This window comes from Poecilia mexicana, unplaced genomic scaffold (assembly GCF_051168715.1).
Source record: "Poecilia mexicana isolate PSO_F unplaced genomic scaffold, ASM5116871v1 scaffold_22, whole genome shotgun sequence".
NCBI lineage: Eukaryota > Metazoa > Chordata > Actinopteri > Cyprinodontiformes > Poeciliidae > Poecilia > Poecilia mexicana.
Genome location: NW_028263391.1, coordinates 15,523,053 through 15,547,114, shown reverse-complemented (window position 1 = coordinate 15,547,114; position 24,062 = coordinate 15,523,053). Strand labels below are relative to the sequence as shown.

The 24,062-nt window shown below is 40.3% G+C and overlaps 2 protein-coding genes across 3 annotated transcripts; both read left to right on the top strand.

Annotated features, from left to right (window-relative positions):
- The first annotated feature begins 1,327 nt into the window (after positions 1-1,327).
- LOC148152822 (uncharacterized) lies at positions 1,328-4,652 on the top strand. The gene is made up of 2 exons (XM_088002718.1): positions 1,328-1,658; positions 2,411-4,652. Exons 1-2 carry the CDS (start codon positions 1,590-1,592, stop codon positions 2,696-2,698), a joined length of 357 nt encoding a protein of 118 aa, XP_087858844.1. The 5' UTR covers positions 1,328-1,589; the 3' UTR covers positions 2,699-4,652.
- A 925-nt stretch (positions 4,653-5,577) lies between these two features.
- Positions 5,578-23,395, top strand: LOC106927751 (uncharacterized). Of its 2 annotated transcripts, none has more exons than XM_015003519.2 (12): positions 5,578-6,037; positions 6,478-6,598; positions 10,288-10,857; positions 10,997-11,049; positions 16,201-16,739; positions 17,083-17,179; positions 17,298-17,364; positions 19,509-19,569; positions 19,825-19,921; positions 21,103-21,219; positions 21,311-21,370; positions 21,458-23,395. In XM_015003519.2, the coding sequence occupies exons 2-12, from the start codon at positions 6,559-6,561 to the stop codon at positions 21,545-21,547; spliced, it is 1,791 nt and encodes a 596-aa protein (XP_014859005.1). In that variant the 5' UTR covers positions 5,578-6,037; positions 6,478-6,558; the 3' UTR covers positions 21,548-23,395. The 2 variants fall into 2 exon arrangements, with proteins under 2 accessions (XP_014859005.1, XP_087858678.1); XM_088002552.1 differs by having other exon boundaries at positions 6,425-6,598.
- Positions 23,396-24,062: the final 667 nt, after the last annotated feature.

The window sequence follows — 24,062 nt, the reverse complement described above, 5'->3', positions numbered from 1 at the left end:
AAAAAAATTCCTCAAGTCCCCTGGAGGGCTCTGTACTGGAGGGCTCCGTAATCTGGTGTGTTTTTTTTGTTTGTTTTTTTTTTACTTTAGATTACTTTTGCAGTAGTTGGAGCAGATGTTACACATGATGCAACCGTTCTGTTCTTATACTTCAGTGAGCCATTCAAAAATTAATATAATTTATTCTTTTCATCTAAACATTCCCCAGATTAGTTTGTATGATTCTGCTTCTGCTAGAAGGTGAATCTCCACCTCACTCTCAAGGTTTTTACAGCTTTTACAATTGCCTTGTATTTCACTCTCCCCTTCAAGTGTGACCATCTTCTCTGTCCCAGCTGAAGAACAGCATGATGCTGTTATCTTTCATGTGGTGAACTCAGCATAGATTGCCATCACACATTCATAGTGTTTGTCGAGTGTAGAACTAAGAAGTCGTCCTTTCAACAGATTATTCCACATAAGATGTTGATCTCTGCAGCTCCTCCAGGTTTACCACTGGCTGCTTCTTTGATAATTTAGACAGAGAAGTATGTCTTGTCAGGCTTGTAGTTGTGCAATCCTTTTGATTTTTTGGATGTTGTATCGATTATTGCTATGTTCAAAGTTTTCTGGCAAATGTGGTGCTATTTGTTCTCTAATCGTCTCCAACAAGCTTTTGCTGGAGTCATACTAAGATTAAAACACAATTAACCAATTGGGTTACTGAAAGCTGACTGGCTGATTGGTTTTAGAGGTTTCATAGTTAAGCAGATAATAATACCTCTTTTTTTTACTTTTTTCATTCATGAAAAGTACAAAAACATATACACTGCTCAAAAAAATAAAGGGAACACTCAAATAACACATCCTAGATCTGAATGAATGAAATATTCTCATTGAATACTTTGTTCTGTACAAAGTTGAATGTGCTGACAACAAAATCACACAAAAATCATCAATGGAAATCAAATTTATTAACCAATGGAGGTCTGGATTTGGAGCCACACACAAAATTAAAGTGAAATGTTCCCTTTATTTTTTTGAGCAGTATATAATTTCCCATCCTCTGCACATGTACATCACTTTATGGTAGCCATGATTCACATTTAGTCCTAATAGGAAGAGACACTGAAATCTGTGATTACATTATAAAATCTGGAAAGGTTCAGGGGGTATTAATCCCCTAGAGTCTATTCCAAAAGATTCTCTTGACCATAATATCAAATTTTTGAGCAGTGTCATGCACTTTTACAATATAGTCCCCCTAAATCTGATTTTTAATGTCAAAGCATCATCTAAAAAACATCTCCAAACGTTTCTGTTTGCACTGAGCTCTTAGTTCATGTGTCCCAGCTCCTTTAATCTCCTTAGTCTCACCTCCTGCAGCCTTCCTGTTATGCAAACAGTGGAAGGAGTCTGTATAAGGGCTAACCAGGCTGTCTCGTGTCAGAGCACAGAGCATAGGTTGGACAGTCAGCACACACACCCAGGGCCGCCCGTCTGTCAGTGGGGGATCCCATCCAGGGAGTCCAGGGAGAGGAGCTTCAGAAAATAGAACCCAGGTGATCCGGCCTTTAACTCTGATTTCCATCGGATTTTAAAAGAAGTCCATGGTGGAAGGCTCCAAGATGTTTTTCAGACTCCCAACACTCACTCCCGGTTACATCAGGCTGCTGCAGGTGAGCAGAGTACAACTTTTCTTTCAACGTTTACATAAACAGTGGATGAAAATCTCAATTTGTATGTTCTAGGTTCATAGCTAACTGCTTGAGGAATCTTGTTTGCAGGTAATCTAATGTTTTGCATGAGAAGCAAAGTTTTTTTTTAATAACCGATAGACAGAAGAGAAAGCTTTAATGACTGAACTTTATCCTGGTTTTAAGAAAATTCCCATGAGTTGTTTCTGCACCAGCAGCTTCTTTGACAAAGTGATTTCCCCTAAGCCATATGGTGCCATAATGCTGACATTTATTTCACTCTATTGCCTCAATAAATTCCGCTGTGACAAGATGATGAAACACAGCGCTATCTTAATATACACTCATGATCCACAATTAGGAGATATTTCCAGGCTGCTGTGCCTGTAATTGTAGAACGGCTTTTATTTTTGCACCGTGGTGGTTGTTTATGTCTCAAACAACTGAGAAACCCGAATGGTGACAGTCCACTGGATTGTACACAGATATAAGCAGTGGGTGAGTGAACACGGGAATTGCTTCCTAACTGCCTGTGACACAGCAGCTATGGAAAGGATTAAGTTTTTATGATTTGCTCATCTTTGTGTCCCATAAAGCGGCATAGAGGAAACTGTTCATGTCTAATGACAAGTCTTTTCTTTCCCTAAAGAGAAAAATCACAGTTTAGTAAAGGATGAAAAGGATTGGTGGGAGGACTGGAGAACTGACAGCTGTCGCTTTTTCTTTCCCGTCAGACCCAGGCGTTCCATAACATGCCTGTGACGCCTCCGGCCGAGAAGACCATGCCTGGTATGGCTATGCTGCTGGGGGCCTTGGGGATCGGGATGTGTGGCTACAGCTCCAGGCAGTTGGCCCTTCACCACAGGCCCTCCACTCGTGTGCTGCAGTGGGTTGGCACGCACACCGATGCCGGCGGTCCTGGCGCTGCGACGCATAGGACCTCTGTCCTGGATGTAACCCGCCGAGCTCCCACCTCCCAGGAGATCCCACCTCCCTCCTTTGTGGGCCAGAAATTTCCCTAAGAAACAGCTACTATGTCATGAAGTTAGAATATAAAGCATCGAAGGTGAAGTTCCTGTAGCTACACTTCCTCAGGTCTAAGATTGTAGCTATGCTGGCCCGCTGCAGCTGCAGTGAGGCCCATGTGCTCTCTGAAGATGAGTAAGTGTAGATACCTGACTTCACCTAAATAAAAATGATAATGACATGGAATTCCTTACATAGTGCAATAGATGTAACAATAACTCAAACTTTAAGGCACTGACAGGACACCTGTTGGTAAGAGTGACTGGATGAGTATATTACAGATGCTGGAACTTCCCAGACTCGTGTTGACTTTGATTTAGCCAGTCAGATTGTTTAATTTGGAAATATTTTCCCTATTCCAAAGTTGTGGTATTTAAAAAGCATCAAGTTTGGCATTGCCCCTCATTTTTTGTCTTACAAAGCAGACACCTACATTGATTCCCATGACTTCAATGGATTTTCTCTGACATGGATCAGGTGTAGTCCATGCAACACAGTTCGAGCAGACTATATTATCAATGGAGAGTCTTACTGAAAGACAAATGATACAACAGTTTCAAAATATGAAATCCAAGAATGTAAACTATGCATGCACAGCTACACTGAGCAGGATTATTATTGTGGGGTTTTGTGTCTGAGGCCTTGGTGCTGGCAGTCAGGCAAAGCCGAGTGGTGATTCCTTCAGGATAAACTGTCCTACTAGGATTAACCTTGGTGGAAAATCAACTCACGCTCATTATCCTAATCTGGAATTAGAGAGACACAGACCTGAGGAACTCAAGCAGTTCCTGTGTGACCAAACAATGTGCCGTTCACCCTGCAGTGTCCGCCATTTCTCTGAGTCATAAGCAGAGTTTAAAAATAAAAAAAATAATAATGTTGGCGTTTTTAATTGCATAGACATAAAGGGAAAAGGGGACCTGAGATTTGTCGAGGCACTGAGTGTGGTTGAGAACGTGTGCTGTGCCTTATTGGTTGCACGGGATTACACTGTCTTGGCAAGAGGTGTTGAGGAACTTCTGAGAATACATATGAATTTTGAAAAGAACTGATGGTGAGAAAATTGAATGTATGACCGGTCTTTTTTTAATCCATCTGAAGAGCCAGCATTGTCTGCCTGCCAAATTTGATGAGTGGCGAGTTGCAGCAGGTTGCAAGTGTCTTAAAGCCCCAGCAGTGCTCCTCCAGAATAGCGCAGGAGGTCTCCACCTAAATGGTCAAACTCCACTCAGCAGGGGACACCGACAGCTCCCACTGGCATCAGATGCTGAATAATTTCCCTGGACAGCATCTTCCAACAGTTACATAATGTGATTATAATGCTGAGAGATTTTGAAAAATCCACCAGTGGGCCAGAAATCATGACAAATCATTTTTTTACCTGTTGTAAGATTAAAAGAAAGTAGTCAAAACCTGGTTGCCATGTTTAGGCTTTGCACTCCTAGGATTTGTGAAATCAATGTGGCCATGGGCTGAAGGCTGTGTAATGCACCTGACTGGCTTTGATAAATCCTCACCATGCTGCAGTGTTGCACACCGAGCCCTCTGGAAACTTATTGATCTCAATCAGAGTGAGAGAAGAAGCTCCTCTCCCCACCGCAGCAGAGCTTCTCTCAGTTTTCTGCACCTTATTACAGAAAACTGACATATTGTGTTGTGGTGGATTAATAAATGCAGGGGATTGAAGGCATCATATTCATCCTGTCAGCTTACTGTGTGTCACAAACCAGTGCTCATTTAGCTACGAGTGAACTCTAGTTCAGTTCTGATAAATAAAGGAGAGAGATGTTGTCTGTAGAAGTTCATACTTAATAAATTCATGTTGCACAAGATCACTTCTGCTGTTGCACTTTAGTCACAAATGTTAGTCGAACAGCCTTTGCAAACATTTGTGGGTTTTTTCTATTTTTTTTTTGTATAAAGAAATAAATGTTTTTAGTTAAATTACAATTCATGTTGTTTTGGTTTGATGGGATGCTGGGAAGCAAGAGAATATTTCTAGTGTGCTAAAACTGTTCATTGTTGGAAAGATATGACAACATTGTTAAGGAGAAATGCAAATATTTACATTGTGTAGTCAACAAACAGTTTTAAAACAAAGAAATCACATTTTAAGTCATAAAGTAGATGAAAACAAACTGTTTACACGTTGAACCTGTTTACATGTTACATAGCAACCATGAATTATATATATTCACATATATAAATATGGGGATTAATTTTAAACTAATTTAAAAGATGATTTTGTCATATTAAAATTGACAATTTCTGCACCTATATTCCCTTATCACAATAAGATCAAAAGCCTACAGCATCTAAACTGAATATCAAGGAAAAATTGGAGCAAAACTTTGGAAATAACTAGCTAAAAATATAACTAAAAAATAACTGGTTTTTGCATAGTTTTCTGTTATAATTTGGGAGAAAAGTCTAAAAGTGCTTCTTGAAAATAATCTGGAGTGACCTGTAGAATACTGACAAAACATGTTGGATAATTCAGTTTTTTTGTCACAATAAAAAATCTAAATTGGATTGAGGTTTAGACTTGGACAAACAGTAGTCATGGACTACATACAAAAATTGATTATGTTTAAAAAAACTTCCAGTGATATGATTAGGCAAAAAAAATAAAATAAAATAAAATAAAAATAAAAAAAAATAATATATATATATATATATATATATATATATATATATATATATATATATATATATATATATATATATATATATATATATATATATATATATTTTTTTTTTTTTTTTTTTTTTTATATATATATATAAAAACTCGGGCTCTAAAATCAAAAGCCACAGGTGTTCAGAGTTCGGTTTGTAAAGGATTTTCAAATAATACATCTTTAAATAATAAAAGCAGAAGCTGTGTGGTGCAATGGGTCAGTAGGTCATCTGCTTCATCAGGTCCAGGGACAAATGAGGGCGGGTCATAACTTCCCAGAGGGTTGTCTTTCATCACAGCCTAACTGTGCCCTCCAGTGGACAGACCTGTGGACTTGTTTTTAGGTGATGTAGTTTACAAGTATTTATAGTGTGTCGTGGATAGAAACTTTTTTTTTTTTTTTTTTTTTTTACAATGTTTACTCTCATGGCGACACTTAGAAGGGAAAAGTCTTGGTTGTGTTTGAGTTTGATCGGTAAGAGCTGCGGCTGGATCAGTGCAGCCGCCTTTGCGTCTCTACACTGAAGAAAGCAGCAGAAGAAGCGCCTCTCGTTGGGCAGCGCTTCAGACACACAAAGTAAAGCGGGAAGAAGCAGAAGGGCGAATTATTAAGGAGATCTGAAGACTCTTGGAGTTACTTATTTCACTTTCAAAGGTTTGTATCTAGTTTCATGTTATAATTAGCAGCTTTAATATGGAGGAATAAACTTTTTTTTGCGATTGGGGGAAAGCATTTTTAAGCTGAGAGAAGAGGTTTTTAGAATTAAGATGTTTGCTTTATGCACAGCTCGGACAGTGCACAGTGGCTCGGATCGGTGCGTTTGCTCATGCGCATTTCTTCTGCCGAAATTTGAAACTCGTGTATCAGCTTATTTTGTTTTCTGTTTTGATCTCTCTAGACTAGACTAAACTAGACCGTCTAAGTTCAATTCAGGACTTCACGCAGGCAGCTACTATATAATTTAGCTTCCTTTTGTAAACATTGTGACTTTCTGAACAGGCGAATGTCCGTTATTAACGCCGTGTAAACACACACTTTTAGGAGCCTGTTTGCGGCTGCATGACCTCACCTGACAAATTACTGGATGTGTGCAGGGTCACCTAAGCGCTGGCCTGGACGAAGAGCAACAAGTACTTGCAGGGCCGCTTCCCCGGCCCAATCTCTGTTAATGCAAGATGGGCAACTTTTCCACCAAGGACAACCATGGGAACACAGGTAGGTCAGCAGACGAGCAAATGCAGCTTTCAGCAGGGCCAGTTCTTGCAAGATTGGTGCCCTGGGCATCCACTTGCTGTCCCCCCCCCCTCCCCTCTTGCTAACCCATACTCTCTCTGTCCTCAAAAACACAAGCTAGAAATACTCAGAACTAAAATCAATTTGCCTGTTCAGTGTAGCTCATGTTTGTTTTTTTTTGTTTGTTTTTTTTTTTTAGCTGGAGAGATAGATAGCATAGACCTCTGGTAATTGCAGGGGGTAGGAACCGCAGCTGAATGTGAATAGCTAATATCTGCGAAGTTACCCCTCTCTAAGAATACCTTTTTATTTTGATAGTTCAAAATAGGTACCTTAACTGAATATGCACAATAGAAACCATTGGCACTACCACAGAAGTTACTATCTACAGTCCCTTATTTTTTACTATTGAGGGAAGAGCCAGTCATCATCAAAGAAAGTAATGGCACTCGTAAATTGGCTTCATTGCAATTTAGAAGTTCTAGTAGCTAATGGCATGTCAAGCGGCATTGGGCTTGCATATTTCAGATTCCTAAGCTGCAATTTCTTTTGAATATAATGCTCTACAAAAACAAGAGTTATGTTCCACAGAAAAATCTATTTCTGTGGAATCATCATGTATATTGTACTGCGAATAAGCAGCCTGTGTGTAAATATCGGTAAATCGAAAAAGGAAAAAGAAAGAAACAGAAATCCTAATTTTTCTACTTAAAGTAAAACTTGAACAGTCAGAAACCATTTTAGAGTACATTAAAACTAATGGTAAACTGAACTCTAGCTCCTTTTTTTGAAAGTGGTTCATTTTGGGGATCCACTCAACCCTTTTTTTCTATCATGTTTAAAAATTTTTTTTTTTGTAATATAGAAAGTAAAATGTATCTAATAAGGAAAAGAAAAAGGGGAAGAGAAGAACAACTACACAAATTTTCCCAAAAGGTTGTGATTGTGAAACTGAAGGCAACAAAAGGAAAGGAAAGGCAAAGGCTGAATGTGTGTGGCTGCAGGAATGTTGGCAGCCTTCCTTCGTGTTGCTCAGTGAGTGGTCATTCTCCTTGAGTCCCTGTGTGATTCGTCCTGGGCCCGCCGAGCCAGCTGTGATGAATCGGCAGAATTCCCCTGCTCACTGCAAGGGCACCGGATTAATCATAGGAGCCATAATACTGTCTGACACACACACACACACACGCACACACACACACCCCCACACACACACACACGTGCACACACACGCACGCAAACAAACTTTGTTAAAATAACTCAGATCCTACCTTATTCATTCACTTTACCACCCATACACATGAGTGAGAGAGCATATTTAGAGCTGGAATGGAAGATAAAAAAGCAAGGGTTGCATTAGATCTTTATTAGACAATCCTGTCATTCTTCATGAGTGAGTTTGGCCTTGCTGCAGGTGGTGCATAACTTTACAAATGTTCAAAAGCAGCTCTTACATCACTTTAGAAAAAAAACAAAAACAATCCCTTTGCTAGTCGAGCAGCGTCTGCCCAAACATGGGAAAGAAAGAAAACGCTGTTCTCCCATTTTCCTATTATTGGTTAAGGTATAATTATTGCTGAACCCAGAAAGAGGAAATGACGTCTGCATTTGTGTCTAACCTGATAATTTATTGGAAGCCCAATGCTGCAATGCTCAAAATGTCACCCCCTGTGTTATTTAATGTGGGAAATGAACGTTGCAGCGTTTGACTCCATGATTATAGCCTGGGTGTTTTGCGAGAGCCATCCCACTGAATATTGTTTTCAGTGTCAACAAGCAAGACTAGTGACGATTAAATGCTTATTTTCTTAACTCTGGCTTCGATTCAGCTGTTTTCGTCGATTTTGTTGCGTCTTGCAGCTGCGGATCATGAAATATGATGCTTGCAGTCTCTTCCACGTTCCATTGTTTTAAAATACCGTTTTAGGATTTATACCCGTTGGGACATTTCTCACATTTTTTTCATGTTAACCACCATATTGTGAAGTAACATGATAACCGTACACGCTTTGCTCTTTTGCTATAATTGCAGCTGAAGATCTTCGGGGCTGTGTCACCACCAGCTATGTTTGTGCTGAAATCCTTTATCGTTCATTGCAGAACAACTCAAGTGTTATCAGACTCCATAGTTGGCGCTAGGCCTGTCACGATAACAAATTTTGCTGAGCAATTCTCTAAAAAATTATTGCGATAAACGATAATATTGTTTCAAGACCAGTTGACACTGATTTAATGGAAATGACTAATAATGCAGCCATAGATACACTTTATTTTCAAAACACATAACACTGGAACTGATAAACTAAATTAACAAAACAACCAAAAACAAAAATAAAATGGATTCTCAGTCTCCACAGAATCGTACTTGAATAAAAACTAAACATAAAGCCAAAGTGTAAATAAATACTGTATTCAACCAAAAGAGTGCAGATTATGAAGTCTGTATACTGTCATGAAGTGGTGAATGGGAGGTGGGGAGGATGAACGATGAGACCCAGGTTGTGAAGAAAATGATTAATTTAATGATGAAAAGCTCGGCACGGCAGAGAATATAGCACACAGCTAATTACTGGTAGCAAATGATACACGGAGGACTGAAAACGAGAGCTAACGCTAACCAGGACTTCAACAGTTCTACTGGAGAGCAGAGAAATGTAAGACATACGACAGAACTGACTTTAGACGAGGACCCGACAAGAGACAAAGGACACAGGTGGACTTAAATACACAGGGAGGGTAGTCAGGAAAACTACACACACCTGGGAAGCAACAACAGAGTAGACAGGACAGGAACAGGACTAAATACAGAAAACCTCAAAAAATAACTACAGAAAACACAGAACACAACATGTACTGTATTGGCCTTCTAGATTTAAATAGAGAAGACGGGCACAACCTGACGCAATAGTTCACACTACACGATGTTTTGCCCCTATTTTCCTCTTACGATAATCTTAGAACGTTGGGCGTTCCAAGATTGTCGCTGGGGATTTTGTAACCGATCAGTCAGTCATGGGTTTTCCCTGACTGGGATCTTAACGCAGCCTGTAGAATGTGACAGCCCTGCCAGCATGGCTAGGTGGGCCCCATATGGGGAAAAGGAGGGCAGACCAGACAGGTCCCATATGGGTTTGTTCGCGGGCTCCACGGTGGCCCGACATGGGTTTGCCCTTGTAGGGCCACAGCCCACATGGGCCCTGCATGGGCAAACCCATGTGGGGCCACCGTGCAACCCGCGGACAAACCCATATGGGACCCCTATGTCACCCCTCCTTTCCCCCACATGGGGCCCACCTAGGCATGCTAGCAGAGAGGTAGCCAATCAGAAAGCGCAGATTCTCCTCAGGTTTTGAAAATGGGCCGACAGTCAGCCGACAACTCTGTCGTGTGAGCTGGACATTACACTAAGGAAATGAGGAAGGGAGGGTCAGTGGAGAGCACCGGAGTTGAGACTTTTTTCATTCAGTGTCAACAGAAAGAAAAAAGGCAGGAAGAGACGATAAAGCCAATAATTAAAATGAGGTCGATAAGTTTAATTTATCGTGCGATTAATTGATTTATCGTTTATCTCGACAGGCTTAGTTGGCGCCTCTGACAACAGTACGAATTCATGGTACAGACTCTCAATTGGACTTAGAACTGGACTCTTTTCATTCTTTCATTTTTATTCCTAGGGGCACCTTTGGAGAGTTTCCACACTCCACCTTCATCTCCACAGAGCAGCATTCCCCAACTTCCACTTCCCACCGCATCCCCTACTTTATCCCCACCACCAGCTGCAACCGTCACTTCGAGTGGGAAGAAACCACACCAATGCTCTCCAAGGAGCCCTATCCCCCCTCCTGACTGGAAGCCTCCTCCACCAGGTGGCCCAAGCAGCTCTGCAGTCAGTCCTGCAGTGAGCCCTGTTCTCAAGAAACCTGGCAGTATTGTGGCAGGCAAGGGGCAAGCTTATTCAGGGAGAAATGGCGGCCTACCGACCCCTACATCCAGAACGTCGGGCTCCCAAGTGAAGAGTGTGGCTGTTAGTCCTATAAAGAGTCCTTCGTCGGTGTGCAGCGCGCCACCTGCCACCAGCTCTGTGGAGCAGAGCAAGAAAGAAAGAAACAGTAGTCTGAGTGAGTCCCTCCTGCCGGGTAATGAAGACAAAGACAAACAAAGCAAAGAACTAGCAAAACTCCTGGAGGAGTGCCGGAGTACACTGGGTGTTACAGACAGACAGGATGGGACCACAAACACAACAGGCAAGAATTGTCTCAGTTGGTCATAAAGCTTCTCGTCCTGTATTTAATGCAAAGTGATTCAGAGCTGCAGAAGTTTTCTTTGACACATTTCCTGTTTGATTTGCATGTTCTCATATTTTTTGTTTTCACCCCCTCTCAGAGATGCTAAAGCAACTGCTCACTGAAGTGAAAAGTTTAAAGACTACTTTGCAGGTAAGCAATGGCTTTCCTTGTGAGTTTTGAGCTGTGTGCTTACTGAACTGTGAGTGGTCACTAGTCATGAATAGCCATGTTAGGGCTGCGCTGACATATATTTCAATCATTCAAGGATTATAGATTGCCTTTACAGCAGGTAAAATTGCAGTTCTCACAGCAAATGCATGTCTAATATTTCTATTAGCATGGAAGTCCCACTAAATTTTCATTCAACACATACAAAGTAAAAGCAATTCTGTCTATAAATAAAGTTTTGTATAATGCAGTGAGATGTTATGTTTTTAGACCTCCAGACATGCTTGATAATAGTAATCTTGTTTTCCCCAGCACATTTGATAAATTACTTTTCTTAAGTAAACAGGAAGTTATCCACAAGCCAGGTTGGTTGCTATAACCCCTCAGCTGTGAGATAACACTGACACACACATTCTGTCACTTCCCAGCTCCCAAACCACAATAGACTTTGGAATGAGCCCCACTCTGCCTGCTGGGAGCTGCAGCCTTGTTCATTAAAGCTTTTCCTGTCCTCTGCTTGTCCTCAGAGGCCAGAGAGAGAGAGAGAGAGAGAGAGATAATCTGAAATCACCTTACTTGAGATAATGTTGTCAGTTGTGCCCCACTTTGATGTAAGAAGTTAAAAGTCTCAACTTCAAAGTTGCATTTCCTCCTATAACAAGCCCAAACTGAATAACCTGAGTACAATGAGAATGAAATTGAATTCTTTTGAGAATTCTTCTATTCTATTGCTAAAGCTTTCTGTGTTTTCATGGGGATGATGATATTCTTTGGTAATTTCCTGTCAGTCATTCAATTCTAATGCCTTTCCCTCCCTTATGAGCTCTGTGGGCAGATGCTCTTAGTTTCCTCTAGATCTGCCTCAGATTACAACAGCTGGATATGACCTACAGTGGACCTACTTCATCTGTCGTAGAGTCGCAGACGATGTGTTTCCATCATCTGTAATTGAAAATCTGACACAGTCTACACGTATAGATTGTTTCTCCTGTAGTCCAATCCTCACTGATGTGGACAGTTTATTCACTCCAAGCTTTATCTATCATTTCTTCAATCTCTTGTAAACTTTCCCACATTCTAATAAGGGTCTTAGTAATATCAGCCGCACACAGGTCAGGAAACCTTAGAAAAACTGTAATACAGCACTGAGAGGGGGCCAGCGTGTCGTGGAAATGGGGCAGCTCAGCACTCGTGTTTACATGAGCCCTCAGCAGAGCGATATGAGCAAGCAGAGGTCGTCTTATTAAACCCTCCCGCTCTCCTCTGAAGGCCCGGGATTCTCTTTTTGTGGAAAATGGAGCTGCTATGTAGAGAGCGGGGGTTCACATTCAGTTGTTTAGGAGACAAAACCTGTTTTGTTCTGTGCTCTGTGTGGAGGGGGTTGCGCTCTGCAATGTAACTGACGGAGTTTATGTTGTTGTTTGTGTCCCATAGGAAAATACATGCAGATTTTTACAAAGCAGATTTTTTTCCCCTCTTGCAAGGACACAAAAACACTTGTGCCCTTGCATGACTCAAGTGTTTTTTATGTCTACAGTGCATTGAACTTCATTGGCATTTTGTCACATCACCGTCACAAATGTCACAGTTTTTTTTTATTTTTTTTTTATTTGGAATATTTAATAGACAAACACAAAGCAGTCCCTGGTGTGACAATACCAGTAGTAAACTGACTCACAAGGAGCACTTTAATCAGAGACTCACAATGACTCTGGGGGTGATGCAAAGCTCAATCTGAATAAAACATATTAAAGTTTGTGGTTGTAAAGTGAGAAAATGGGGAGAAAAGATCGTGGGGCATGAACACTTGTTTAAAGAAGCATTAAGACTATTTTGTGCCTGTTTTAAGTGAAAAAAAATACAGAGCATGAATCTGCAATAGTTTTATTATTACTTTTGCAGCAGTACTCCTTCCTGACTCATCTCACGCTTCCTCTCCTTTCTTCTACATTGTTTCACCTTTTCCCCTCATTCATTTTATCCTTTTATCTGAGCTCAACTTTGAATTTTTCTTCATCATATCTGGCCAGATTGATTAACTCTTTTTCTATTCAGTTTAAGTACCCTGCTAGTCTTCCTGTGACATTTTTACAGCAAGGTTCTTCTATGTGCTTTCTCTTTGCCGCTTCCAAAAATCTCCTTGTCACTCTCCGTCTATCCGAGAGTCAGAATGCTTTCCCTATGCACTTCCAGCAGCAGAGCACCATCTGTCTGTGCTTATGTCTTTCAGTTGTCTTAACGAGCAAAAGCGAAATCAGCTCATTCATTGCATGTATGCATGTTGCCGCGTGGGTGGCTGGATGAATTTGTGTTCCCGTCAGATCTTCTCAAAGCCGTGCTTCGGAATCAGTTCCAGGTGAACGCTGCTGGAGATTTTCAGAAATGATCTGCTGGTTCTCTTTTCTCTGCTCGCTAGACTGCTCCTGCAAAACAAGCCTTAGAAAGGGCCCCTGCACATGGAGGTCATGCAGGCTAGTCACGTGTTCAAAGAAGACTGTGCACCAGCTAGGATTTTTGTGTTCGTTCTGTGGGGTTTAGTCTCTCAACTTTGAGTGTCAAGAAACCCTAACTAGTCCGTCTTCTTAGCAAAATAGCTGAAGCTTCGTCAGGTCGGATGAAGAGCGAACATTAGTTGAAAATCTTGCCACAGATTTTCAATTAATTGACTTTGATGACACATGAATAAGGTTTGATTTAAACCATTCTTCTACTTAAACTCTTTAAAGAGTGATTTAAAAAAAATTGTAGGAAAATAGACACAAAACTTGTGTTTTTCTTCTAATTCTACTGTGACAAAATGTTTTAAAAGACATTTTCCATTTGTCAAGCACTACATCTCAAGAGCTTTCCAAACAATCTCTGAATTCACATTACAGGCTGTGGAAAAGTAGAAAACGGGAGAAAAGAACCATTACGCAGTTGGGATAGTTCCCTCAAGAATGTTTTCTAAAAACTGGGTGTGGAGGTGAACAAGGGATAGATGGGTGGAACATACTCAGAGGACATTTCCAAGTGTGCTGGACCTTTCCCAGGATCAGCCAGGATTTCAGCTGTGCCTGGAGACAGGCATAGACGTATGTTTGTCCCTGTCGAGGTTGGATACCTCATCTGGTCTTGCAGGGGACCACGAGGTCAGGCCTTTTGGGACTGGGTCAGTTTGTGTGTAAATCCACGCTGTTATCGCAGTATGAACCGAGGAGCACCTCTTCCTGTTTCCTTAAACAGACATGCTCTAGTTGGTGCATCCACATTCAGATAAGAAATACTCCGCACAGACACGAGCATTGAAAAACAGTGGTGGGGGTGGGGGGTTAGGATTTCCTTAATTCAGAACTTGCACAGTTTCAAACAGGAAACATCATGTTTCTTTTCATTTAGTGCTTTCAGTAAAGTTAACAGTGAGGTTTGATGTTGCGGTGGAACAAAAAGAGGGGTGTATGTGTGGGAGTGAGGAAAAGGAATATAATATTATGTGTGCATGTGTGTGTGCGCGCATTCAATGTAATCAAGCCCAGCTGCGGTCTGGAGTCACTGGTCAGATGAGGGAACGTGTTGGCTCAGACTTCCCCTCCTCCTCACATCTCCATCCATTCTTCATCTAATTCCCCAAACCTTCCCGACTCCTCTGCTTCTCGGTCTCAATTCCCTGGCTCACGTAGCTCTGCTTCAAACGTGTGTGATTTAAAACACTTTTATTTTTGCTTTCCCTCCCCATATCCTTTAGCGTTTCGTCTTACAGTAATCATTGCCTTGACTTTCACAATAATCTGTTATCGGTTACCTCTTGGCTTTGGCTGGTTCAGATTTCCTCTTTTGATCCCTGTTTGTTTGATGTTTGCCTTCTCCCCTTTATTTCAGTATGCTAGCCTCAGATATACACAAACCTTTTTTTCTTTTTCCTGTCATCCTTGAAGTTGCGAAACAGAGTCAGTTTGATGAGAATCTTACTCAGAAACTGTATTGCTCATATGTACAAAAACAAAAGAACATCTTTGGATCGCAGCCCAAGGAGTTGAGACATAGAATGCAGTTTCACAATACAAGACTGATGTGAAAAATGAAAAAAGTTGAACACTTCTGACCCATTTAGTTATGCTTCTTTAGAAGTGACTTGGCGCTCCACTCCTTTCAGCATGCTGAGACCTGCTGTTTAGTTTGGTATAACTTGTGTGGGCCAAATGGATATTTGATTGCTCCTTTTCACAACCTAATTTGATATAAATATGCCTGTTTCAGAACAGACGATACACATGTAGGATGTAGTTTATGTAGGAAATAAGCTGACTCTTACACAAAAGCTGAAATCTGTACCACCAACAATTTCTGACAGAAATGTAGCTTTTAAAAAGATAAAACAAATTTTCTCCAATACACTTAGCTTCCTGGTATCTGACATATTTGGCTTCTACTAGATGAGACCACCCAGTCTTCTTTCGAGAAGCTTCTGAAGCTTTTTTTTTTTGTTTCCTCTGTTTGCTTCATTTTTAAACAGCTGAGTCGTGCTAAATGAAGCTAAGTCTTCCTTACTCAACAGCAACTGCTACACTGAAGAGTGTTGCACTGTTAATTCCTCAGGAAGGAAAGTAGCTATTGGCTCAAGTAACGTTTGTCAGAGATATACATTGTGGACTCCCAGACTAATTACAAAGGATGAGATATAGACGGTCACATTAAGAGGTAGAACAAAGAAAGCATTAGCAAAGTGTAAAACACAATGAACACAGAAGGCTAAAGGTACTTTATGGACTTTATATTCATATGAAGAACGACCAGCAGCCACCTTCTTTCATCAACTAATTCACTGTTTCCCAACCCTGGTCCTCAAGCCACTGGCCTGCAGGTTTTAGATGTTTCCCTGCTTTAACATATTGGATTCAGATGATTGTAGTTCAGCAAAAGTCTGTTTACCAGCCATCAATTGAAATCGCATGTGCTGAAGCAAGGGTATCCCTTGAGGTGCACCTATTACAGTTGTCTGGCTGATCACTGACCTTATACAACCTGATCTTTTTTGGGGGCAAAAATTAGGACATTTTTTATTAATTGTGGATCACTAGTGCATTAAATCTCTGCCATGTCTTTAAAATGAGGTGAAATGTCACTTTTTAAATAACGCCAACTATTTCCCTTCAGACAGAGCGTGGGGAATGGCTGCAGTTCCAGGCAGACTTTCAGGTGGCCGTGTCAGTGGCTGACCGCCTGAAAGCCGAGGCAGAAGAGGAGCTTACGGCGTTAAGAACGGCCCACAAGGAAATTGAGATGGAGCTGGCCGCTGCTCAGCAGAGACAGAAAGAGGCTGAAAATCAGCTGGTCACTCTACAAAGAGAACTGAAGGAAACCAGGCAAAAACTGTCTGTTTTCACCGAGGTTCAAGACAAAACTGAAGTTCATGCACGACAGGAGCTGAAGAGATCCAATGGAGAATCCAATATCTCTGAAAGCAAAGAGGGGACCAATCGGGGCAGGGTGAGGGCATTGTACACGCTCGGGGGAGAAAGGGTGGACAGTAAGAGTCAGAATCTCGTTGTGAAGAATGTTGTTGAGGACGATTCAATAATAGACTGTAAAGGCATGACCAGAAGTTCCCTGAGAAACGTGACCAATGAGGATCAGTACGGAGCAGATGTTCAGTCCAATAATCCACGAAGGGTAACATCTTCAGAGAGGTCAAGGTGAGACAAACTCTTAAGCCCACTGCTCTCTTTAAAGTAACCAAAATCTGCAAATATATTTGCACTCGGTGCAATTGTTGTGTGTAATTTGATAGACTTTTCTGAACAAAACTGTTGCGTCTTTTGCAATTATTATCTTTGGCATGCAAAGAAGGATAACAATTACCTTGTTGAGGTGGAATGCTGCTGTGGTTTCCTCTGAATTCGTTTCCATACATCTCCGTGGGACCACATGAGGACAGCCTCATCAGATTAATTCAAAGCTGGATCTGAGAGAAACAACTGTCCAGTGAAAAATTGCTAGGTATTAAAGTCTGTTGTTGTTGTTGTTGTTATGTGTTAGAAGCCTGTCTAGATTGCCTCCTTCTTCAGACAATGCTGCCAACCAGAATGGAACCTTCCAGACTAACTCCACTTCAACACTGGAGTCAACCAACAGGGTGAGATACAAGCTCTGGGCAAAAAAACAAAACAAAAAAAAAAACATTTTTATTACTTCATATTTAAAGATCACGTAACCCTTATCTGCTGTCAGCTAAAACAAATTTTGTTTTCTAGAACTTGGGGCAACTAAGAGGAAGAAAAGGTCTGGATTGGCAAGATGGCAAGTTTTCCAGTGATGCTGGTCAGTTTCTCTATAAAATTTCTGCACAAACTGATTGTGTTTAGTGAGGTTTTGCTGTTTATCTTTGTTCATATTAGCTTTTGTCTTCTCATTGCAAGTTCTTTAAACCCCTTGAATATTGTGTCCCTTTTCAACCACAAAATTCAATATGTTTTATAGGGATTGTTTTATGATACATCAGTACAAAGCAGCACATCATTGTGAATTAGAAGGAACAAAAGAAATATACTTTAAAAAGGTTTTGGAAATAAACAACTTCAAAGTGTAGCGAGCATTTGAATTATCCATTTGCTCTGATGGGCTGCACAGTGGCGCAGTTGGTAGAGCTGTTGCCTTGGAGGAAGAAGGTTCTGGGTTCGATTCTTTCTGCATGGAGTTTGCATGTTCTCCCTGTGCATGCGTGGGTTTTCTCCGGGTACTCCAGTTTCCTCCCACAGTCCAAAAACATGACTATCAGGTTAATTGGCCTCTCCAAATTGCCCCTAGGTGTGAGTGTGTGTGTGTGCATGGTTGTGTGTCTCTGTGTTGCCCTGCGACAGACTGGCGACCTGTCCAGGGTGAACCCTGCCTCTCGCCCGGAACGTTAGCTGGAGATAGACACCAGCAACCCTCCAGTCCCCACTAAGGGACAAGAGTGTAAAGAAAATGGATGGATGGATTTGCTCTGATAACTTTAAGTAACATTTGGTGCATTCTGTAGCCTGCATAATTTGGAGTCCCACTGTGTGAAGCCTGATAATGGCAGCATTGTGCTGTAGTGATGCATTTTCTTCAGTTAGGACAGAGAAACTGGTCAGAGTTGATGGATGGAGCTGGACCAAAACGTCGATCCACATTTTACTGTGGGAGGTGGAAATTGTCTCAGTTTGAAAATGCTTTGATTCTTTAAAGGAGGACTCTGTTTGGAGATTACTAAGCAAAATGGCTGGCTGCTATTGGTTAACAAATGTGCTTGCACAATTTTGCAGGTGAACATTCAAATCACAAGGCATTTACTGATTTAAACCTTTTCAAGCCCATTTACTTTCAATTTTATGATCGGAGATGTACAATTGGACTGCTGCTTGCCCATATGGACACCATCGGGAGTTAGGAGGAAAAAACGTGTATTTGTAATAGTTCATTGTGTATGAATTTGGAAAGACACTGTCAGTTTACAGTGTTGACTTTCTTCAGGACCCAGTTACTTTTACCATCATGGGATAAGAAAGTCAATGTTCTTTGAGTTCCCCCGAGTGGTATAATAACTATTGGAAATAATCAGAAGTTGCTAAATATTGGAACAGCTGGTTGTTGAAGCTACTCCAAGGAATCAACATGCTGCGGTAATTGAATGTTTGTCAGTGCAGATGCAGCATAGCATGAGATCATGTAACCTTATTATTGGATAATTACTGTGATGTTTCAGGAGTACCTCCATGAAGATTCATTGGTGCAGAATGTAAGGCGTCTCATTTGCTCTGGCATTAGCTTTATTTGCAGTTGGTCAGATTGGAAATAAGTAGAGAGAGACCTGCAACAAAGATCCCAAAGTCTAGAATCCAACCTCAGACAGCTGCTCTGATAGATGTGGAAATTGAGGTCCTATGTTCGGCCTTCAAATATGGTCCGACCCAGGTGTCTTAGAGTTTTGACTCTCATGTTACAGAACGTTTTTTGGCATTTCCGGAAGAACCTGGCAACCCAGCTTAGCTGGTGATTAAATTGTGTTTTCTGTAGTATCATAGGTGTCGGAATCCATTGAACAATGCGTGACCACAATGTGTAAGAATCAATCAGCCAAAGAACAAAGTTTTCTGTTTTTTCCCTCTGTAGTAGAAGATAAAGGAAATTCAAAGGACGAGATAGATTAAAAGCACAGGGTCAAATCAGTCCTGATACCTTTGTGTGCGTCATGTATTTGAAAGCAAGTTTTGTCTTGTCAGTGCATGTCTTACTTCACATCATGTGATGTTTTAGAAGGTTGACATATAAGATTCTGCAGATAAATGGATCAATAGAATGTTTTTTTTTTTTTTCCTGTGTGGGTAAATTATTTACCAGCTGTTTAGAGGATCATTTCATCAGAGCACCTAATAAAGCTGTTAAATTTTATAGTATACTGTTGATGAGATATTTTATAAATCCTGTCGCTTTCTTTGCAGGAAAGCGTGAAGAGTCTCTAAATAAGTACAACTCAGCCCTCACCGAGCTGCCACCCACAAAGTGAGTCCACACACTTAGCCACATACCCCTCTGACATCAAGGCCAATGGAATTGCCACATCCTGTTAAAGTTGTTTTGTTTCCTTTGATCCAATTTGTCCGGTGAAGTCTCCATTTTAAGGACAACAAATGCCCCCTGCTGCAAACGACGTTTTACTGAAGTTCCCTGCCTTTTTTTTTTAAATGCTGTACAAAGACAAAAAAATCAAAAAAAAAGCTCGGCTCGTAGATCTTTTTTTCTTTATCTTGCTGTTAGATCCCAGGATGGTTTCAACCTACTTCTGCGTCGCCATGGAGGCTCAAAGAGAAACTCGCTGCTCCGCTGGTGTCAGAGCAGAACCCAAGGATACAAGGTGACTCAAGAGTCGGTTTAGTGTTTTGTGCATTCCAAACGTGGTAAAGGTTTTCTCAGGTTTAACACACTGTTAGTAAATTTTAATCAATCAATGCTTTAAAGTACAGCTAGTTTACTGTTAGCACACTGTCTTGGCTTTCCACATTTCAAGCAATAACTAAAGAATGTCTTCCAGTACTGGAACTGGAATTGCTCTTAGTTGCGAGATGTAGAGGCTACATGTTGCAGTTGGAGTATCTGAAGGCCTTTATCCTCAATGACCATAAAGATAGATGGGAATAAAAAGAACTAGGAACTATAAACTGTAATTGGTACTAAACTTAATGTATGTAACTAATGTTAAGCTGGTTTAAATTTAACATAAAGCCATGTTATTGATGGCTGAAATTTAATTATAAAGGGCTACATTAATTAATTAATTTATTTTTTTGCTGTCATACAGTTTACATATATTTTAATTGCCTGGAGTCTGATATGTGATTGGAACAAGGATCTAACATTAAGTAGGCAGGTGGTATTAACCCTTGTGCGTGCGAGGACTGAGGCAAACGTGGAAAACGATACAAGTTTTGCTTGATACATGTTTTAATGGGGGCTATAAAGGAAAACCATATAAAGCAGTACAAATAGGTGAATCTGGAAGGGAGCTGGCTTTAATGGGATGTATTTACGCTGGGGCATTGATTACTGACCCTGGAGCAGGTGCTTGATTAGTAACACTTTGCAGCTGATGGAGGAAAGCCAGGATCTTGATTGAGCTGATGATATTTTGGTAGAGAATAACTAAAAAAAATATGAAAACACTCCTAGGAAACACACCAGATTTAACTAAAGAAGATGAACTAATTAAATTGACGACAAAAATGAAAGAGTAACCAAAAAATGCCAAAACATAAGAAGTCACTAAAACATAAAATGTTACATAAGTGGAAAACAAACAAAACTCTAAGGACCTCAAGCCTTAAATACTTTTCTGTATCCGTAGAGCCTTAGATCTCAAAAAATCAATCCACATATATTTTCATGCAAATAGTTCGCATAGGCGTGCATGCTGCATTCAAGTCAAGACGGAAATAGAGGAAAAAATCTTACCCCTGTATTGATTTGAAACAATACGATTGTAAAATATGGAAAGATTCTTTATTGTCTGAGTTGAGTGAACCTTTCCTCTTCATTCAGAATATTGACATCACGAACTTCAGCAGCAGCTGGGCAGACGGCCTCGCATTCTGTGCTGTCTATCACACCTACCTCCCTTCACACGTCCCTTACAGCAGCCTTAGTCCTGAGAACAAGGTACAAAATGCACACATTGTTGGTATTCTGGATAAGATCAAGCTATTGTTTGTGTTCAACTTAACAACTTGCCCCCCCCTTTTTTTTTTAGCGAGAAAATCTCAGCCTGGCATTCAAAACAGGAGAGACTGTGGGAATAACCCCATCACTGGTAAAGATCACTTCCATTATTCCATGCACAACGTACATTTGGTTTGTGTTCAAGCTGGTAAATCTATCTGAAATATTTCTCCTTCAGACTGCAGATGAGATGCTGCGAGCTGGTGGACCTGACTGGCAGAGGGTGCTGGGTTATGTGGAGAGCATCTACCGTCACTTTGAGATGTGAGGCGATGCAGGGGGAACATTTTGAAGAACGTACACATTTTTTCATAACTTCCACCAGTTCTGCCAAATGGTGGCAATAGTTGATAGTTAATAGGCAACTTGGCATTTTGGTCCAGATATAATTATTCTGGAAAAGGTCAAAACAAGGGTGTATAGCCTGCGTTGTGTGCTTTAACAGCTACTGGCTCTTGTAATAACGTCAAGGGAGTGCACCACACAAAATATATGACCAATAGTTGAAGATAAACAGAGAATCCAAAAATTACTTACACTTAGCGATTTCTTGGATATTTATCTTTGAAAGTGAGAATGATCAAATAAAGGGCATATTTCATGACTTTTAGGAATTGTCTTTGAAACTTTTTTTCCAAAAGATATTCAAAAAATATATGTATATTTTTTATGTCTAGTTCCCTAACAAAACAGAAAGCAAACAGAAGGCAATCCAAAAACAAGTTGAAAGAATGATAAAGTCATCTGTTGGACAGTGCAGAACAGAATTGTCAATCAAGAAGAGAGCAGTGATGAGGAAGTCTGCAGAAGAGCTTAACCTCCCATTAAGATTAATCTAAAGGCTCTAAATGTGTCAAAAAAGTTGCTTTTGAATTTTTTTCATTTATAAATTAAATAAAGCAATTTAATTTCTAAATGAAATCCACAGTACTTTGGAAAACTGGCAGATTGCATCTTTTTTTTTTTTTTTTTTTTTTTTTCATGGGTTTCCGGCACTGATACATGTTGAAATTTGCCCTTCAATGTTAAAAAGCATTGGATATCTTTTTGTTTTTTTCAAGCATTCTATTGTGGAGGATGCTAAGTTACTGTAAGTGTCTCCACACTGGTACTTTACTGGTAGTAAGTACTGTATACCAAAAGAACTCTGAAAGCAGCTTTCCCTTCTACGTACGGTTTTAATTGTACGTTTTGCCTTTTGCTTTTATATGTGCAAAAATGCAGTATTTACCGGATGCCTTGGTGCTCTGCGGATGTGCACTTTGGAGATGCCATTGCTCTACATTACATACCTGGGCACTTTTAGAGGCTTGAGGCTTCTTCCCGTTAAAAGGGAGTCATTCCTTTCCACTGTCGCCACATGCTTGCTCAGGATGAGAGATTGCTGCAAAGTTAATGACACAGTGCGGTCAACCATCCACTATCACCTCATGGCTCAAGAGGAAGAGCTGATGTGAAGTCAATAATGTAATGCAAATTGCTGGCCTTCCTTTGATAGATAACCTTTGACCAGTTTGTGTCACAAAAGGGAATTTGACTGCAATGAAACAACTCAGTGTGAATCAGCATCTGAATTTTAACCCATCTCTATGATTGAATTGATTTGACTATTAATATATATATATATATATATATATATATATATATATATATATATATATATATATATATATATATATATATATATATATATATATATATAAGAACTGTATCTGTCATGTACAGTGCCTTCAGATTACATAGTAGAGATTAGTACTGAATGACTCTGACTGAAGCAAAGGTCTTGTCAAGTCTAAAATGATGATTATAAACACATGCAGCCTGAAAACCCCTTTAGTCTGCCTGTGTCGATTGGGTACTCTGGGATCCGAGTTACAAAATTACTAACGTGACAAAGCCAAATACTTTCTTACACAGGCTTTTAAAACCAGTTTCAACACCATCACACTTCTTTCTGCTTCCTCACTAATTTGTAACTGCTGTTGTCGCTACACGTTTAAGCTCGGTTTGTTGCCAAAGATTTATGTGCCAAATTTCGGATACTGCACTGTAAAATAATGTCAATATGTAACTAGTGTGAACAGCTTATTCCAAAGCAATAAAGGGTTAAAATATTTCTGTGAGTATTGTTTAATTGTGTGACGCCATTTAACAACAGCTACTGTGACAAGAATGAAGAAAATTGTCCATTTATGGTGGTTAGTTTCAAAGTGAGGCTTTCCCCCATTAGGAGCTGGGAGGAGCATATGATTTGAAAGGCAGGGCTTTACCGCCACCTACTGGTCAAAACAAGGTAATACACGAGAATTTGAGGATTTCCTCTGAAAATATTTAATCACCTCTTAGTGATTAAAACCCACCTGGACCCTTAGTGTAAACTCTTATCCGACATGTTTATATTTGTGACGACCAGCACATTAATTCAATACAGATTAAAATGCATAATTTATTCTAGTAAAACTGCATTAATTTACAGGAGATTTAAAGTAGAATCATCTCCAGGTTTGGGTTATAAAATGATATCCCAAGCTTTTGACACCTCAAAGAACAAAGCTCAATTTGTCATCTAAAAATGGAAAGTAGAAAAGTAAAAAGACATTGACATCAACTTAGGCAGAGCATCAAGAGGCCATGGGTAGCGTTGGTAATGCTCAGATGGGAAAACAATGTCTACAACAGAGCACTCCACAAATTTGCCAGTTACGGATGAGAGGAAAGAAGAAAGGCAATTGTTGACTGAAGCCTAAAGGCCAGTTTGCAGCTTACCAAGAAGGGGACATACC

Bases quoted from the DNA above. Each gene is read 5' to 3' on its own strand.
- LOC148152822 (XM_088002718.1), top strand. From the start codon at position 1,590: ATGGTGGAAGGCTCCAAGATGTTTTTCAGACTCCCAACACTCACTCCC. The intron at 1,659-2,410 runs GTGAGCAGAGTA...CTTTCCCGTCAG, and splicing joins GTTACATCAGGCTGCTGCAG to ACCCAGGCGTTCCATAACAT.
- LOC106927751 (XM_015003519.2), top strand. From the start codon at position 6,559: ATGGGCAACTTTTCCACCAAGGACAACCATGGGAACACAG. The intron at 16,740-17,082 runs GTGAGACAAACT...GTTATGTGTTAG, and splicing joins ACATCTTCAGAGAGGTCAAG to AAGCCTGTCTAGATTGCCTC. The intron at 17,180-17,297 runs GTGAGATACAAG...TTTGTTTTCTAG, and splicing joins CACTGGAGTCAACCAACAGG to AACTTGGGGCAACTAAGAGG.